The sequence below is a fragment of the Parasteatoda tepidariorum genome, chromosome 5, assembly GCF_043381705.1.
Source record: "Parasteatoda tepidariorum isolate YZ-2023 chromosome 5, CAS_Ptep_4.0, whole genome shotgun sequence".
NCBI classification, from domain to species: Eukaryota; Metazoa; Arthropoda; class Arachnida; order Araneae; family Theridiidae; genus Parasteatoda; species Parasteatoda tepidariorum.
In genome coordinates, this window is record NC_092208.1 from 67161751 (window position 1) to 67182078 (window position 20328).

Below are 20328 nucleotides of genomic sequence, written 5' to 3' on the forward strand. Positions count from 1 at the left end.
CTAAATAAAATATGGGAGAAAAATCCTTGTAACCTGTTTATCTTGAATGTTAACCACTAATAAATTGGTCAAGCACTGATATTCTAAAACTTTCCCATGGTAACCAAGAAAAGAAAAAATTTCAGTAAATTTTCTATGCCATTTTGAATAAATTGGAGAAATAGTGTAAAACGTTAATTTAACCTTAAACCCCTGAATGAGTTGACAACCAGGAGAAACTAGAAAGGGCTTATTTATTCTTTAATCAATTCTATTCATTCTTTCCTTCTTCAGATGTCCTTTTTGAGAGAAATATTTGAACATCCTTTTTTTCGTTCATTGAAACTAAATGTCAGTTGAAAAGCATTTCTTTTAATTCCATGATTAGCATTTTAGTAAAAAAAATATATACTGTGAAGGTCAAAATGGGAAGAAAGAAAAAAAATTTCAGCTAAATTTTCAATATTTTGAATTTCACTATAAATTAGGGAAAAAGTGTAAAAAGCTAATTTAACCATAAACCCCTGGATGAGTTGACCTCCTAGGGTAACTAGAAAGGACTTTTCTTAGCAAGCTATTATTTTGAAATGAGCTATTGATCTAGAAGGATTTTAGAGACAGATTCTGATAAATTTTTACTTAAAATGACCACAAAAAAAAAGTTAATTTTTCAATTGCCAAAATCAACCTCAAGACACATGAGATAATAGACAAGACGGTTACGAGGAAGCCAGCTATACTAAAAACATTGATAAGAATCCTTTTAATTTTCTTAAAAGCATAAAACTGTGACAAAAATTTAGTATGCTATGCCTAATAAACATTCTGATATTTTTGAAAAGATAACAGATCACTATATGTTTGTATTGAAATATATTTGGCTGATGTAAATTCACCAAACAATGAAAAATAATATTTGCAACAAATATGTTTGCAAGTATAACAGAATAAATTTTAAAACAAAATGTATTTTTATTTATTTAAGTTTTATAATTGCAAGTAATTAAGAAAGCAAAATTTATTCTGGTAATCTATTTAATTTCTAAAAATATACATTGGGGTGTTTCCAAAATAAATTTTAATTTCATATTAAAAGCGGTTACAATTGTTAATACTATTTTCATAGGTGGTTCTATAGAAATGAATATATAAAAGTAACATTTGAAAAATGATTTAAAAAAAAGGACTCATCCCCCTCTACAAGTTGACCATTGAAGCAATGCATTACAAGTGGTGAACTTATACAGGCTTCACCGCAATTAGAAGTAGATACGATGGAGACTTTTAGAATAAATATAATTGTTTGTTTTGATTTTATTCAGAGTTATGAGAGTCCCAGGCTTCCAATATATTTACACAATTTGAGTAAAATAAATAGTTGTAATAAGTTTTCCATTCACCAGATGGTTGTTTTTATTTATTTATCCATAACACAAAAGTAAGACTTGCTCAACAAAACAAATTTTTTATAAAATGATTTATATTTTTTTTCAACTTGTTTAAGTGATTTTAGAATACTAGACTTGGTTAATTGCAAAATTTAAAGCTGATATAATAGTAAAGCTCTTTATTTCAAAAAGGTCAGATGTTCACTTCTCAAATTTTCTGTAATTGTCAATTGAAAATATGCTAAAGGCTAAATTTATTTTTTATGTTGTAATTGTGTTGACAACAATGAACTGGCAAGAGAAAAAAGTTTGAGATAAGCGTTTTCTGTGCAAACTTTATCCACGAGTAAGAAACACATTCTAGAAAAAAAAAATTAGTTTCGAGATATCAATGGGCAATTTTATTCATTTTTTTCAATGTGAATGTAAATCAACGTGTACAAAAAATTCAATAAAATGTCTCCAAATAAGTTTTATGTTGAGTTATATGAAGATAAAAAGTTTTTTTTTTAACTAAAAAATAAAAACTACTTTCAAAAAATTTCTATAGCAATTTTTATTAAATAAATTTTCTTCGTTTTAACATGTTTTTTTTCTTCTGTTTACTTGGAAGTTAATCTTTGATGTGTAAATAAAAAATAGTATTAAAAGAACTGTCATTTGTAAGAAAATATTTATATTCTGTTTGCAACTGTTGTTTATACTTCTTTATAATAAGTCTAAAAACCTAAATAATAAAAACATTTCATTTATCTGCTGAAGCACATTTAGTATGAGAAAAATACACAGCCAAGGGTCGGTCCAGACATTTTGTGAAAGGTCCGGTTTTTGTAAAATTGTGAAAAAATTATTCGGAATTTGTGAATATAAAATAAGCGTTAAGTCACATGCTTTTAACCAGAGTCCTGCTTTTATGAATTTGTGCAAATAGGGTCCGGTTATTGCAAAAAAACTTTTTCAAAGAGTTCTTAAATTGTAAATAGATACAAGACTATGCTCAGCACTGTAAAATTATAATAAAAAAAATTTCATTTTCCAAAATAAACAGCAATTGCTGCTTTCAAATTAGAGATGCAACATACAAATATTTGGTATTTAGCTTATACTGCCGAATATTCATTTCGCATGAATAAAGGAAGAAGCGTCTGCCGAAGAAAAAACTTAATTCGTTTACATCTTTCTTGTTTTCGTCCCTGGGAAGGGTTTATTTGATCAACAAAACAATAATGAAGATAAATAAATTTGTGAAGTGTCCGATTAAAAGATAAACTATTTTGTGAAGGGTCCATTTTTATGAAAAAGATATTTTGTGAAGGGTACGTTAACGGACCCAAATTTCTTCTAAACAGACCCCCAGACAGCTATCATATTTTTCTAGTTAACAGTGAAATTAATTCATTACGATTTTATTTACTTTTAATAAATATAAATGCTTCTCTATTTCTAAATTTACATTTATTTAACTATTATATTAATTTAGTTTTCTGCATTGATTTCTAAATTAACATACTTTTCTCTAAGTGGACACCTCTCTTTAGCAAGCATATTTCGCTGTCCACTAGACAATGGTTCTTCTGAATTAAAATTCTCCATAAAAGTAAAATATGTACTACCAAAACCAGTCGTTTCAGCCCGATTGGTAAAAACTGATGGAATACATGAAAATGAGTCTTACCTGGTACTAGATACCCAATAAAATTGGCCGAATATGTGTACCATTTCTTGAGATTGAGAAATGGGTCTGGGTACCTGGTATCTTTATATTTGACACCAATGATATTTAATAATAAAAAAATGTTTTTTAAAAATAGATCCATCATAGTTTTAGTAGTCTTTTTTTTCTTTGCAAATGACTTTCAAAAGATAATTTCATTAATGAAAACAGGTAATTTCAGCTTAGAGAATTGATTTTTATTTGCAGATTCATCTCGAATATTGTTTCTGATAGCCATTTAGTTGTGAACTGAGATTTATAAATTAATGTATCTAGCCATGTCTTATTCTTACAGATAAAATATACAACAAAACACTTTCACATTAAAGTTGAAAATGTTTTTTTTTTAAATAATTAGAACACCAATTTATTTTGTAAAAATGTACCTCTTGACTCAAGTACCTCAAACTCATAATAATTCATTTCCCTGAATTTTGGGTGTTTTTATTAGATTTCAAAATTTTTTCCAGTTCTATGGACACCCAGCCATCACATCTTACATCCGGAAATCAGGATTGTTTTCTAAGTGTCAAAAACTATTCCCCCACTAAGATCTTCAATTTGATGAAATTCGGTTAAAATATTGAGAACATCAAATACTAGGAAAAAAATTTTACTAAAAATTGTTTTGGAAATAATTTATTACATAAAATAAATTGAACTGAAAAATTAAGAGTTTACAATAGGACAATTCATAAAAATACAAAGAATAATGATTACAGAATATATACATAAGTAATGATTCTTTTATGAAATGGCACCTAAAAATAATTTTAAAATGAAATCTTTGCTATGAATGGCACAGTTAAAAATAAACTAAATTTTAATAAAGTCATTCTCAGCTGCCAAAATTTCCAGCAAATAGAAGTAATTAAAGAATTATGTTTTAAAGAAAGTCTATTTGTTTAGTAAGATTTCTAAAGACTGTAATGGCAGTGCATATAACCATAATGAACAACTTTGGGCTTTCATGCTAATACACTAAGAGAGAGAATTATGTGCAACAGCCATTTTCTTAAAATTTAACAGGATAACTAAACAATTTAACATCGCCTAGTAGTGCTGTACAAACAAATTAACTGTTTCAATACATGAACAATATTCTTTAGTAATCTAGATTGATATAGCCAATAAAAATATAATAATTAGTCGATACAATATCTATACAATTGTAAATAATTAAACTTTCACATATACATAAAAATAATAAATAAATCTTTATACATGCCTTAAGTAATTTCATATATTTGATTTTTTTTCATAAGCTAATGAAATATAGGCTCATAAGATTCCAAATTGAAATGATAAAATGCTACATTTAAAATGGCACAATAGTATTAATATGAAAATACATTACACTTTTTAGGTAGATTAAAATTCATGAGGAATGGATATACATCAATGTTTTTATAATTTTAAAATATATCTGAGTATCTAATTTACAATTCCATCTGAAAGACTGGTCAGTTGAATTCAACATGAACAATTTGAAATAATACAAACAAATCAGTAAATGTACAAGATAACTTTTTCCATTCGTGTAATGATATTTTTGTTAAAATTTACAATAACAAAAAAATAAGGTGAAATAAATATTAAAAGCTCAGAGATTCAGTAGAATAGTATTCTTCCTACATTAAAATTTCCCAATGTACAAATTTACAGGGGCATAATGCTATTAACAATGATTTATGATTTAAATACAACAGTAAATGAAATTGTGCTTTTTCAGCAAAACTAATTTAAAAGTAGACTAAGTAACAAGTGGAAAAGGTAAAATTCCAACTCTAACATCCAAACTCCTATACAAGGAAAAAAAATACAAAAAGGCTAGCCTCTGTATCGTAAGGAAACCTCAAAAGAAGCCAAAATTTATTACCAACATCCAGAGCAATGTAAATCAAGCAATATAGGAAAGCAAGCGATTATCACCAACGGGAGGATATAGAATTGGCATTGGTGTTCTAAAAATAGAACACTTTCAAGCATGCTACATTTAAATTTACTCTATGCTATCACAATGTNTAAATTAAAAAGAAAAACATTCCTGGTGGTGACAGATGTAGGCCAGGATCGAGTGACAGAAGTGACAACAACTGCTAACTGTTGTGAGCTGGAGGGGAAAAAACACATTTTTGTGTGTTAACTTTTAATATTTGGTATGCTAACATAAAAATTATAATTGCAAATGATTCAGGAAAATATTTGTTTCAAAGAATTTAATAAAAAATTATATAAGAAAATTTGTTTCATTACATTAACAGAGCTAACGATAGTAGACCTGTTATTTTCATTTGAATGAAAGATGGGAAGTAAAATTCGTAGTCAAAATACATTTCAAAACTAGGTAGGATATTAATAAAAAACTATTAACAACTCCTACCTTAACTGCTGTTGCTGGTACTGAGCTAGAAGCTGATTCAATTGCATCTGATCCAAATGAGTAGTGATGTTACTAGCGTCTAATACAGGGGGAGGAGAAGATGGTGGATCATCACTGGGTGAAGGTTGGGCAGGAATAGGGGTGGTAGATGGAGAGGGATTAACTAGGGTTGTGGGCGACAGTCTCGTAGCGGTCAAGAATTCAGTTCCGTTTGAACGATATTCAGCGATGCTGTGGGTCAACTCGGACATGGCTTGAGTCAAGAGATCAGCTGTGGGTATACCATCAGGATGTGAAGAGACCTATAAACATTTCTTAGTTTTATAATTTTATTATAGTTAATAATTGGCATATTTATTAAGAGAATATTGAAACCATATGATAAAAGAGGCTGTTAAAAAACATTTCAGTATTTTAAAGTTTTAATAAATTATTCCATTACTATACATCATCATTTATCAATTTACCAAAAATTATAAACATCTTTTTTCAGTTCATACAAAAATAATTTTGCAGTTATGAATAATATTTTTTAAGGAAAATATTTTTAAGGTGAAATTGTAAATAGAGCAACAAAAAAAATTGCTACATAACTTTCTCAGTTCTCCTTTACGATTTTTATATTCTGCTACTAGATTGAATTGTTTTTAATTACTTTCAAGTGATGGGACACAAAACCAAGGCTTTATTTCTAACAAAATGAGCACAGCTTTATTATATTATACAGCCAACTTAGAAAAATTGTAAGGAATACAAAGTGCTTAATTTTTTTTAAATGAAAATTAGGCATTCTGAGAGTTTTAAGCATTTTTTCCTCCTCGACATATGATAGATTATTAAAAACACAAATTAATGATAAAAATGGTAAAACCAAAAAAAAAAATAAAAACAAGGGTGACAAGAAATTTAGAAAACTTGAAATGTAAGACGAAAATAAATTTTTGGTAATCTATATTTACATATGTTAAAATTAAATCTGAGAAAGATAGTCATAGAAAACCTTCATATAATGACTGAAAATTGCCATACAATAATTTAACTTGCAATTTCAAAGCAATATTTAAGTCAATTTTACTTTCTATTTCAAAATTGAAAACAATTCTTTGGCTCCTATGGTGTTAATTACAACATTGCCCAGGATGCATCAAAGAATGATTCAGGCTAGTTCAAAACAATTTCAGTATTTGGCTAAATAATATTCAGCTGCCGATCAGTAATTTCATTATTAATTGTGTTAATAAAATTAAATAATATTTTACAGATTTATCAAAATTTTTGCTTTTAATTCCTTTAGCATTAACTTTATTATTAACCTTGGAAAAATTATTTGGTATTTGGCATAGTTGAAAAAAATACTAAATAACAATAAGTTGCAAGCTATAGTGCATAATTATCTAATGGCACAAGATTGAACCTTACATAAACAAAAGAAAAAATTGTTCCAAGTGACATAACTTAATTTGCATATAATAAAATTGCAAAAATTTTTGCCATTGTTAAAATTTCTGCATTTATAATTTAAATTCCTTTGATATGAAGTACTTTATAAATAGAAAAATAAAATTATTTAGCTTGGACAATTCATTTGATATTAGGCATAATTGAAAAACACTAAATAACAATAAGCGCAAGCTGTAGTGCATAATGATCTAATGACACCATTTGTATATAATAAAATGGCAAATACAGAAGTTTGAAAACTAATATAATCCTGTATTAAACATTTTTATGTAACCACAATTTTTCTCTCGTATATTTTTATAATTTTATAATTAAAATTTAGTTGATTAATGCTTGTCATAAGCAAAAGCTAATATATATACATAATGCCATACCACCAAAGAATCTTTATCAATATAATGTATTTTTCGCTTTGTAGCATCAATAAGTACAGCAGCAGCTTCATGTGACAATCCCGAAGAGACACTTTCTATCACTATCTGTCCAGTCACCTGAGTGCTTTGATCACAAACTGGTTCCACCTGCAACATATTGTTCTATTATGATGGCAATAAAATGCTTGCCTTTTAAACCAGAATAACAAAATGAACTTCAGGTCATTGATTGAATGCTATTTCTATTTTGTCATTATGCTAACAGTAGTTTTGGTTCATGAACCTATTATTTGTAAAGTGTTGTAAAAATGATGATAATCACCCTACTTACAACAAATATACATCTGCATCAAAATGTTTTAGCTTCCTTACATTTAGGGTCCTGAATAAACCCTCTTTGCTTAAATTGGAGCTTTTTTTGTTTTATCTTCTCAAAATTGAGCATTTTAGTGTTAAAGCTCTTATTTTATAAAATTTGCTGTGTGGCAAAAAGTGACTTTAAAATGTGTGATTTGAATTTTGCATGTATATAACAATAAATGTATAAACAACATAGGGATTTAGAGAGAAAAAAACATTGAGAAAATTTATAGCAATAATAATCGATAAAACGAATGAAATGACGCATGGATTTACGCTGGTATTTATGCACATTGAGCACATTAAAAAGTGAAAAATCAAATGCTCGATTGAAGTTTGTATATCATAAAAATCTCAGAATTTAGAAAAATTTATTGCATTAATGACAAAAGAAAAAAAAAACTATTAGTGATGGTATCGAGCACATTGAAAAATGATTACTGAAATGCATCAAACAATTTGAAAATTTCATGTCGAAATATCATATTAAAATTTGGTTCCATCTAGTTGCAGCCAAATAAAAAGAGGTAGCAAATATATCACATTGATTGAGTAATACTACTCTCACAAATCAAAATTAGCAACAAAATTGCTACTCATTAAAATATAAGTTTAAAAAAATGTGATAAAACACCATTTTTTTCTAGCAAGCGACCTTTTAAATGTTCGCCATTTTTGAATTAATTTATAGATAACAAATTTATACCTCAGAAATTCATTGATTTTAGCCGAAGTTTTCAACTAATATTGTTTTTTTCAATCTTGCGCTTTCGAAGTTGAGTTTGTCGCTAACAAATCTGCGTAAAAACAGTTATTATCGCACATGGATAAGACCTTTAAGAGAGAGAGAGAAAAAAAAAGGTGCTGGTAGAATAAATGAGATTTTGCATAAGTAATAAAATTTTGAATTACTGATTTGCAGAACACCCCAAATCAACAGTCTGGAAATTCGGGAAAATCTGCAAATTAGCAGAAGAATCAATCAATTTAGAAGAAACTCACAATTCAACCCAATACTGATCCTTCAAAAACATATGTTTGAAAAACAACTCTTTCATAAAAAGTGCTACAGAGCAACATTAAAAAACTCATAATAATAAAAAAAAATTTATTTTCATTTCAAAAATGTGCTGAATGACTTCACAGAATGACTTCAATTCTTGAGGTAACTTAAAAAGTTTTTTTGGAGTCTGTTTTTAGAAAGAATTTATAAGATAAAGTGACATAAAACAATGAAAAAATAATATCTTTCAGCCTGATGCAGGATGTTTTTACACGAATAACACAACTTGTTTTATAATATAATAATTGTATAATTATTAATTTGTCATAATATTGGTACATAAATTAACCTCTCTCATTTCAGTATACCCAAGTACAACACACAATCTCATTATGTATCATTTATGGAGGTTATCATTTTCAACTAAATTCACAAGCATGACCCATATGTAAAAAAAAAACATTTTAATGAGTGAAAACTTGTAATTTATAAAAAGAATTACATGTAAAAATATTAGGTACTAACTTTAGTATTGTTGGCAACATAGCTCATCGTTAGCATATCCACATGTTTTTTCCGTTGATGCTGCAGTAACTTGGCTTTGCTAGCATACTGTTTGTGGCACCAGTTGCAGTGATGGGGGTGAGTTGTGATGCTTCCCACTGTTTGGGAGAATGTTGGATTTGGCATTCCAGGAATCTCTGGTACACCTCCCTTCATTAAGAAAAAACACAAGTTTAAGTAAACTACTTACATGCCAGTCATTAAAAAAAAATGAAATTTTTTTTTACCAGGCTAGAATAATTGCTGTAAAAAATTGCTCCCTTTTCAAACTGTTTTAAAATGGATTAAAGGCAATTATAATTACTAGTAATATTAGAACATAACAGTATTCATTTTATTACTTCTAATTTTAAATATGAAAACAACAGTGTCAGAACTCTGATTATATTTCTGCACATATGAGCGACCCTCGTCTTAAAGGCTAGTGGGAGATTGATACGAGTTCGTTATATTGTGGGGGAGGGAAAGGTTTAAAAAGAAAAGAAAAATATCTTGTTAGGAATCATTATGGAGAGATGCATATAGAATATTGATATGAATTGAGAAAAGGGAGCAATGTGGCTTTAGACGCAGACATCTGGACTTGTTTTTTTTTTAATAAAAATATATAATTGTATATTGAACATAATAATCAAGAGCCTGAGATATATAAAACTCCTGAAATCATTGAGTCTATCAACAAGAACCACAAAAAAAACTTTTCACAATGGTTTCACAAACAGTTTATAAAATGTTAGCAATAATTAAAACTACAGATATGCTTGACTAAATAGAATTAACTAACTTAATTTAAAATTTAATCAATTAGAAATATTTACCTTTCTTCTGTTGCTCATTGGAAGTTCAGAGCCTGGATGATTTTTCAATATGTGAGCTTTACGTTTTGAGCTTGATTTATAAACTTTTTCACAATACTGGCAGTAATAATCACGAGTGGTTTTTAAGATAGGAAGGTTGAGTTCTGGCACTGATTCTGGCCTGATATCAGGATGTCTCTTAGCAAGATGGTTCACAAGCATACCTCTTCTTTTAAAACCAAGTAAGCATGTATGACATTTATATATGAATCGGTGGTAATCCGTGGGAGATACCTTAATAAAAATATTGTTTTAATCAATAAAAATGTGATTTAATACAAAAAGTAAAGAAAAAATTATAAATGTTTAATAGATCTTAAAATGATAATAGATGACAGAAGAAAGAAAAAATGCATAAATTCAGATCAAATTAATGAAAAATAGAAATAAACGCAATTTAAAGGAGATTTCACAATAATAAAGACGAACATATTTTAACTGTAATTTTTTTTTTTTTAAATAGGGCATTTCCAAGGTTAAAGTGCTGTTTTCTAACAGCAAATAAACCTCAAATTGCTGTATTATAACAACAATAAAATTAAAATAAAAAACACACAATAGTAATTAGCTAACAACTATCGTCATCCACAACAGTAATTGAGCATCAACAGCTGTCATATTCACAACAGTAAGTGGTTACAGCTGTAATGATGATGAAATGTGTGACAGAATGTTTTTGTTAGATAACAAAATATCGTATGACAGGGCATCAGTTTATCAGGTTTTTAATGTATTTTGATTTATGGAACTAAAAAAGTGCCAAAACACAATTCATTATGAAGATATTTATACTAAGTTCATAAATTAATCTTTGAGTGATTAGTTTATAAACAAAAATGCTAGTTACAGTGTAAAAAGTGATTTAACATCAAAAAGAAAAAAATGGATAAGAAATATGTATATAGATTAGACTGAAGAATTAACATTACAAAAATAACTATTAAAGATAAAAATTTGCTTTATTAACGTTACGTAAATTAAGTATTAATTATAAAATATAATTAGTATTTTAAAAAGATCGGAGTGTCAAATAAGCATTCAAAAAATAATTATTTAGTTTAAAGGCAACTATTTCACAAACAATATATATTGAAAAAAAATTGGAATAATGAGTCATTTCCAAGACACAGAGCTTTTGGAGCCTACTCCAAGCTATTCTGATAATGTCATTCAAAAACAAACGGTGAAGTTTAAGCAGTTTTCATCTTAAGAGAATAGGGGGTTAATGTTTTGAAAGCAAACTTTTCATTTAAGTACAAACATTTGCTGCACTGACAATGTTGAATTGATTATAATTTTATGTCACCTTTTCATCAAAATAATAATTCATTTAAAATAGAAATTTAGGAATTAAGAATTTGATCAGAGTGTTTTAAATAGAATGATCAAATCACAGTCAATAGAAATGCTTCCTAAGTTTATAAGAATAATGACTGGTATTTTATAATTCTTTAAGATTTTTACTTTTTAACTTTAGTTTAATATTCTAGTAGAAATATTTAAAACATTGATAAAAGAATTATAATTAAACAAAGAATAATGACGTAACTTGATTATGAATTGCATCAATCAAAATATTAACCATTAAACTTCAAAATATTAACCATCCAAAATCTCTGTGCTCTGGAACTGACCTATTATTATGTAAGAATATTACCTTTGGAACAAATTTTTTTGAGCCTGATGATTTTGAATTTTTGGCATTCACTTTAGCTTCACGATCAGGAGCATGCATTCGTTTCATATGCTCTTTTAGCTTGTCTTTCCTTTTGAACTGTTTTCCACAACTGGAACACAAGAATTCCCTATGATCTGAATGTCTCAACATATGCAACTTGAGCTTATCAGGACGAGGGAATATCTTTTCACATTTGTCGCAAGGATATCTCCGCTCAGAATGGAATGCCCTTATATGCTTCCGAACTTGATTATATTCTTCAAAAACCTAAAATAATGAAAATACTTAACGCAAAATAGTGAGCTTTTAACAAGGTTGGCATGGTTTCAAACCAAATGGTTTTAACATTTTTTAAACTAATTAGGGTTTTTTCCCTATATAATAATCTAACTTTAATTTTTTTCCTAAATTATTTAATTAAAAAAAAAAACTTTTATACATATTAAAACAACTCATTTCATAAGTTATCCCACTTATTACCTTTTCTAAAAATAAACTAACTAAATTTTACAAAAATACAAATCTTAGATTTTATGTACATAATTTTAACTTCTATTTTAAGAACCAATAAAAAATTTATTCCTAAACTGTTTCATGTAAATTAAAAACTTCCACTTTTATCAAAACAAATCAACTCATTTCAAAAACAATCTTGTTTCACTCAAATAATTGTTAATTCAATATAAAATCAAGTTAATTGAGGGCAAAATGTATAGCACTGGTATAAGGAAAGATTGAATCAGGTTAAATTTCGAAGAGATAAAAAAATTAAAAATAATAGGATATACGGCTGAATGCAAAACCTGCAATTAAGAAATGAAAGTTCAAATTACCAGAATGAAGAAACATCTAGTAACATGCAGAAGTTTTCATTGACAGTTTTAACAATATTTTTGGTTGTTAAATAAATTAATTATCATTAACATTACAAAAAATTACATCACAAGTATTATATATGATGAACAAAAATATCTCAATAATAATCTTAACTTGTAATTATATTATTCCACTGATAAGCTTTTATTTAAAATAAAATTTGTTGTTGCCACTTGGTTGAAAGTTATACAACTATTATTTGTTATAATATAATAACAAATAATAATTCTTCTATTAAAGTTAAAAAAGAAAGTTAAATTGAAATCAGAAAATTCTGAAGAATATCAGGACGTAGATTCCGAAATCAATAAATTTTAGAAAGATCTTTAAAAATCAAAAATATGTGCAAATAATCAAATCTTTTTTACATACTCATAAAATTATGTTTATTTCAGAAGGTGTATCACTTTTGAATTGTAATTCAAACTCTATGGATTTAACTAATAACAAAGAGATTATGAATGAAATCAAACCTCAAAAAGGAAAAGAAATGAAAAAAGTTTAATTAAAAAAAAATTTAATTTGAAAAAAAAATTTATTCTAGAAATCAACATCAGGCCAACAGCACATATTCAACAAACAGGTTGCCAGATTTGTTTATGCAAAAAATCAATCTTTCAATATTGTAGAACATCTTGAATATCAAATTAGTCAGAATGATTCAATGCGACCAGATACTCTCTGCCATCAACGAGATGAATTACTCAAGATTTACCAGATTTTACTTATCACAAAGAAAGAGAGAATAAGCAAAATTACATATTAAAGTTGAGCTCCATCAGTTAGAATGTTAAATTAATGTGATGATAATTAAATATCGCAAATCAAATTCGTTGAAATATAATTCTTCTGCCTTCAAAAAGTGAAAAATATGACATTATAAATTTAATATTAATGCATTCAACAAAATTTTAATGATTCTTACAGTAAAAGCTTTGGCAATTGATGTTAAATACATTTTTTTCCCCTTTTGGATTGGTTCTGCACCTTTAATTTTACCCTTAACTATTTTGTTGCAAAATATTTTTTTTTAGTGTTATCTTTTTAATGCAGATATTTTAAATGAACATAAAATAGATTAAATTTAGTTTGATTTCTTATAGCAGTTATTTTATCAAATCAGTTATTAGTAGTGTTTATTTAAATTGTTTTTATATGAAATAGCAATTAATATTAGAATATTAATTATTCTTCATAAAGTTAGTAACTTTCAATTAAATTGCAGTTCGAAAAGAGATTGAAAAAAAAAAACTGGTTTTGAAAAAGAAAAAACAGAAGAAAAACAAGGTTTAAAAAAAAAAAATTCCTACGAACAAACTTAGAGCTCAGATATTAGGATTCACTAGGACAAACTTGAATATTAGAATTCCCTATTATCTAGCATTCAAGATTAGAAGAAAAGACTGAACCTTGTGAACCCCATTAGAGCCTATTTAAACAACCGTAGGAAAAGAAATTGTTACTTACTTTGTGGCAACTTGGACAATTGTAGACACCATTTTCACAGTGCACATGGACATGTTCTTTCAAAGCAACAATTTGATCAAATTCAGCTTTGCAAATAGGACACTCATAAAATTTTCTCTCTTCACTGAAAAAAAATACAATAAATGTATAAATTTTTTTTCAACAATACAATAAATGTATAAAATTTTATGAGCAAAGTTTAGGAAAAAATTATTTTAGCTAAGCTAAAATAAGGCAGAATCTTTGGAGATATAATAGTCCAATAAATTAAAAGAATCCCTCTAGAAAATTTACATAAATATAACTATAGCCCAATTCCAAGACTTTTAAGATCTACTATGCATTAATATGAATCTTGAATCAAATGATTTTGAAGCTGAACCAAAAATTTCCATATAAAGAACTTATGGCAAAATTATAATGATATATTATTTTCCCAATGTTGAACATTTTACGTCAGGTAATTCTACAGTACTGTTTTCAGACAGGTACTTTGCACATTTCAGTAATTTCCATTAGATAACAGTTTCATACACAAAAACATACACCACTTTCATGGAAATTGTGACGATTTAATCCGAAAACGTTAGGAACACTTTGAAAATTTATTTTAACATTAAATTGCCCCAAAACTTTCATTTATATTTGAGGCAGTTAATTATGAATCGGGGATAATTTTGTGACACAGAATTAATGAAGCGTGAACCGAGTTGTTAAAATAGTTGCAACAATTGCCATACTCAAAGAGGTTCTAACTAAGTTCAATCAGTTTGAATCTCAAACAAAAGAGTGTAGTGACTTTCTTATTACACTATTTCATATTCATAATGGAAAATATTTTCCAATGAATTATAATTGTATTTTTTTATTACAACTTTCTCAAAATCTACCAAAAATATACATTAAGAATCTTATTAATGTAATTTTGGCGAATCAATAGCCCATAAGTCAAATATTATTTATAAAATATATCAAATTTGATTTTTTTTCTATTTGTAATTTGATTTTCTGCTAGAATTAGTTGAAAGTTAAAGAAAAGAATAATTATTAAAACAATGGTGATCTTGCATGAAAACTATGAATGAAATAGCTCGAAAAATCAGCAGTCAACAATTGTTTACACTACTGTCAAAGAACTTTCCCATAGTTAAAAAATTTAGAATGCAAATGAAAACAAAATATTTAATCACTTTACCTATGCACTTTGATATGGCATGCTAAAGCAGAGTTATTCAGAAAACGTTTATAGCAGATGTCACACTGTAGGGGTTTAGAATCCTCACTACCATGAACTAGGTAATGTCGTATGAGTCTTTCATCTGAGGCAAATGATTTATAGCATAGATTGCACTTAAATGGTTTAAGTGGATTTATAAATCCTCGAAAACATCGTTGTTTTCCAATTTTGCCATGGACGCTGGCATGTTCAATCAGATCTTTCCGATTGGTGAACTCCTATATTAAAAATTAAAAACATTGAAAATGCATTTAAGAAAAATTAGTAAAAAAATTTCAAGAATAAAAAACAGCATTACAAGAACCCAGATTCTAACTTAACTAATTTTGATTATTCCAAATGTAATCCTGATTAAATGAGATTAATAAAAAGCCAAAAGCAGTTATACTGCAATATAATGTACGACAAATGATAAAATTTTATGTATTTTAAGTTAAATCTAATGCAGAACGAAAAAGAAAAGAGTATGTAATCACTGGTATAGCTTCTTGTAGCATCATAAAATTGATTTTTACCAGAATGTAAAACCAGGATAAGAAAATTAATTTAATACAAAGGTAGAAAGTAATTAAAAATTAACACTCTTATAAATAGAAAAAAAATGTGAAGTAGAATTAGTTTATATTAAAAATTTTGTTACAATAATACTAAAAAAATTTTTTATAAGTAAAAATAAATAAATAAATTATTACTTGAGGAAAATTATCCAGATATTTATAATATTTCGCAGAAAGAAGCTCTGTGATCACTCTAAATTAATTATTAAATGCTAATTCCTCTTCCTAAAGTATGCATAAATATAAACTAACTAACTCAGTGGCGCGACAGCCCATTAAGAGGGCCAAGGCCGACTGTGCCCATCTCAGTTTTCTTGACCTTGGGCTCTGGGGTGCAGGAGCATATGTTCCGGTCAGGTGGTCAGCCGAACGCGGAACCCCCAGTGTTAGTTCCCAAGCATGCTTGGTACTCATTTTATCGACCCACTGAAGGGATGAAAGGCTGAGTCGGCCTTGCCCGGCCCAAGGATCGAACCAAGGACCTGTGGCACGACAGCGCGAAGCGCTACCGCTCAGCCACCGGGCGTATGCATAAATATACAAAGACAAAATTATGAAAATTAATTATAGCTGTTCCTTTCTCGAAAATAATTTTGTATACAAAATATTTTGTTCATTTTCAAAATATTTTCATTATAACAACAATTTAATATTCTAAAAAAATTTTTTACCTTTGAAAAATATTAACAATTCCAGCTTTTATCATTTATTCACTTATTTTTGAAATGTTTTGTCCATAAGCCTGAAAATTTACGCACAGCATACAACATACCTGAGTACATTCAGGGCATTTATGCATCTCATCGATTCCCAATATTTTTTCTTCACCACCTTCAACTCCATTTTCCAAGGAGGCATTATTAAGAAATTGTTGCTCTTCGTTGAAAGCTACATCTTCAGCAGCATGAGTTAGAGTGTGAAGATTAAGTACATTAGAATTATCAAAAGTAAGTCCACAATGAGTACACATCCATTCTGCACCTTGCTTCTTTTTAAACAATGACTTGGTAGGTTTTGGAGCTGGTAATTGTTCATCATCTCTTTTATGCCGGCGGACATGCCTAGAATGAGTCAACAATACTGTAACATTTTTATCTAAAGTACTCATTTTATTAAATCATTCTAGAGGACATATTTTAAAGACTCGTTCAAATAATTAAATACACTGTCATTTACATAAAATGACTAAAACAGGCTAAAAAATAGAATTGATATATTTCCTTCTTTTTCTTATTTTAAAAACTATTTTGATTTACAATACAGATCTAGAATAGACTACTTCTGCTTAAATTGTAGACTGAATTATGTAGCTTTGTATTTAATCGAATCAGAAATGTCTAGGACAGAAATGTTAGAACAACAAGTTTCCAAATTGTATTGAGCTTTAGCAAAAAAATAAAATGATGTGCTTCAAAAACTTTTAATATCATTGATAAATATGTGGGAAATGAGATGCATTATTTTGAAATGTATGACAGAATTTCTAAAAAGAGTTGAAGAGCTTTTCTTTTCTTAGAAAGAAAATAATTTAGCCATTGGTCCTTCATGAAGATAAGGAGTTAAAATAATAAATGTTCGGTTTTCCATATTAATGCCAGAAAAACAAATACCTTCCATTTTTCAAAATATTATTTACTTAAACAGAAGAAAAATAGATTTCCTATAAGTAGTTTTGACATAACATTGGAAGACTAGCAACTTTTAATTAGCAAAAAACATACAGTTCTTGTATTTTTAAAATTAGCATTTTGACAATGAGTGGGAAATTTGCTGTAACTTCTCATAATATACCATACCCGTCATATCAAGCCTATACAGTATTTATTTAATAAGGAAATAATAATTAACTAAGCTACAACAAAATGGATTAAAATTAAAGTAAAATAGTATTCACCTATTGCGATTATACACATGACTAAACTTTATGTCGCAAATAGGACATTTGTATTTCTTTTCACCCGTATGCATGATCAGATGTCGTTGTAGACTATAATTTCGAGGAAAGCTTTTGTAGCAGATATCACATTTATAGTCTTCCTGTTTGGCAGGTATCTGAAAAATTTTCAAAAAATATTTTTATTATTATAATTATATTAACAAAAAACTAGTAATTAGTAGAGCCATTTCCAGGTTTTTACAAAAACCTGGTAAGTAAAAAAAAAAAAACCTTTAAAATGGATTGGAAATTTAACACTCGATATGTTTTAAATTAATAAAAAATGAAGGTAAGTGTTTGATTAAATAACAGAATTTTTTTTTTAAAATTACAATTTTACATATATATTAATGAAATTATATATAACCTGTGAATCATTTATTAAGAGACATTTCAAGCCTGCTGGAATCGTTTCGATTTGAATGCATCAAAGAGTGATAGGTCTAATTCGAAAATTGTAATAAAAAATAAAAAATTCGATTCAGATCGAAATTGGACCGCTTGCGGCCTCTTCACAAGATTCAAATTCCAAAAAAAACGACCTATTTACAAAATTCAAATTTATAAAAACAGCTCTTTCACAAAATTAAAATTTTTATAAACCACCCCTTCAAGAAATTTCACTTTATAAAAATGATTGCACAAAATCGTTCGAAGGATTCTCTAAAAAAATGACAAGAAACGGCATTTTTTATGACAGCATAGTCACGAAACAAGCACATTAAAACTCTTAAAAATACGCATGTCATAATGAAATATTAGAACTATAGTGATTTCGGAAAACTTTATACTTTGAGGAAAATGCCAAAATGATTAACACTCGATAACATGAAGTTACGATGGAATTGTCTCGATTTGAACGCATAAAAGATTGATATTTCTAATTCAAAAGTCATTATGAAAAATAAAAACTTGGAAAACTATGTGAAAATCGTCGGGAAAAAACTATCACCGATCAGGACGTTAAGATTGAATCCTCGCAAATCGAACGTGTCAACTTCGAATGCTAATTGAAATTTGCACATTGTAATAGCATCATATTTAAAATATTCGAATTTTAAAAACCACATTTAAAAGGTCGAAAAAAATTACAGTTTAGGAAAATTATCATCAAACGGCATGAAATTACAATGCAATCGTCAGAAATCGAATGCGCCAGAAAGTGATAATTCAAAATTTTACTTCGTAATAGCACCTTATCAAAAACATTTGAATTTGAATCGATCTGCCAAAAAAGGATTGGAAATCTATGGACATTTACGATGGAATCGTTACGAATCAAAGGTGCCAAAAATTCATTAGTAAAGTATTGTTGTAATATCATATTGGAATAATAACAGAATTTAAAAAGAAAAAAAAAAAACACACAGAGAAGACAAAAAAAAAAAAAANAAAGAAAAAAAAAAAAAAAAAAAGAATGATTTAAGACATCATGTGAAAAGTGGCGAAAGAACTGCCATCAAATGAATTGAAATTATTATAGAATTGTCACGAATTGAAAACGTAAAAAAGTTATAACTCAAAATACAATAACTTTGCATTAAAAATATTGAATCAGAAAAAACCATGTTAAAGGAGACAAAAAAAAATTACAAATACATGCGGATAATAAACTATTATCAAGCAACGTAAAGTTATGATAGAATCATCACAAATCGAATGTTTAGAAAAATTGATAGCTCAAATTTCAAGTTTGCATATCACAATATCGTTTATAAGTATATAGGAATTAATTTGAAAAACAAGAAAAAGTTGTGAAAAAATAAAGGGATTTATAAAAAAAAAAAGAATGAATGAAAAATAGTGAATGCTAAACTGAATGTTCTTTATTAATGAAAACAATTTGGAGAAAAATAATTTAAATTTTTTACAAAAATGGGCACTAAAAAGCACCTGGATTGTCCCCAGGATATAGTATTGAATAATAATTTCCATGTGGAACCGCAATCCAAGTGCTTCTTGTGAGTTCTTAACAAATAGCAAGTTTAATTAATTGTAATTAAGCAAATAAAACAATAAAAAAGCATTAATTTGTAAGAAATTAAAAATTATTTATCATAATAAATTTCTAAATCAAAAATAAGATTAGTCAATCTGAAACACATTCACCCTTCTATCTGTTCTAAATTCTAGCAACCGATAATGTTGGAAAAGTGTTCTATGGTAAATGTTGCCTCCAAGATCGCACACTTCGCGATTGCCAAATCAAATTCCCTGACATTTCCAGATTTTGACTCAAAACTGTTAATCTCTGTTTTTGGACAATTTCCAAATTTTCTACCTTTTCCCAGTTTTCCAGGTAGCGTAGCAACCCTGATGGAACTTTCTACTATCTTTTAATAGAAATTAATTTTAACAACAAAAAAAAAATTACACTCAAGAAAAAGGCAAATAAAATAATATGTACTTTATATTTTTTGGGAGGTCGACCTCTAGCTTTTCTCACTAAAGAGCTTTCAATGCTTGTATTTACATTTTCTCCCTAAAAAAATTA

At 27.7% G+C, this 20328-nt stretch overlaps 2 protein-coding genes across 4 annotated transcripts in view; both read right to left on the minus strand.

The window, feature by feature from the left end:
* Positions 1 to 20328, minus strand: part of LOC107453160 (A-kinase anchor protein 1, mitochondrial) — a 187796-nt gene that overhangs the window by 18255 nt on the left and 149213 nt on the right. The gene's annotated exons all lie outside the window — the stretch shown is intronic.
* Positions 3705 to 20328, minus strand: part of LOC107453163 (PR domain zinc finger protein 10) — a 41582-nt gene continuing 24958 nt past the window's right edge. For all 3 annotated transcript variants that reach the window (XM_071180551.1, XM_071180550.1, XM_071180549.1), the window contains exons 14-24: positions 20242 to 20316; positions 17793 to 17950; positions 16671 to 16959; positions 15300 to 15559; positions 14105 to 14228; positions 11741 to 12028; positions 10045 to 10317; positions 9188 to 9376; positions 7300 to 7446; positions 5465 to 5766; positions 3705 to 5194 (exon numbers count right to left, since the gene is read on the minus strand). In XM_071180551.1, the coding sequence (XP_071036652.1) occupies positions 5089 to 5194; positions 5465 to 5766; positions 7300 to 7446; positions 9188 to 9376; positions 10045 to 10317; positions 11741 to 12028; positions 14105 to 14228; positions 15300 to 15559; positions 16671 to 16959; positions 17793 to 17950; positions 20242 to 20316 (2211 nt within the window). In that variant the 3' untranslated portion in view covers positions 3705 to 5088. The remainder of the gene's footprint in view (positions 5195 to 5464; positions 5767 to 7299; positions 7447 to 9187; positions 9377 to 10044; positions 10318 to 11740; positions 12029 to 14104; positions 14229 to 15299; positions 15560 to 16670; positions 16960 to 17792; positions 17951 to 20241; positions 20317 to 20328) is intronic.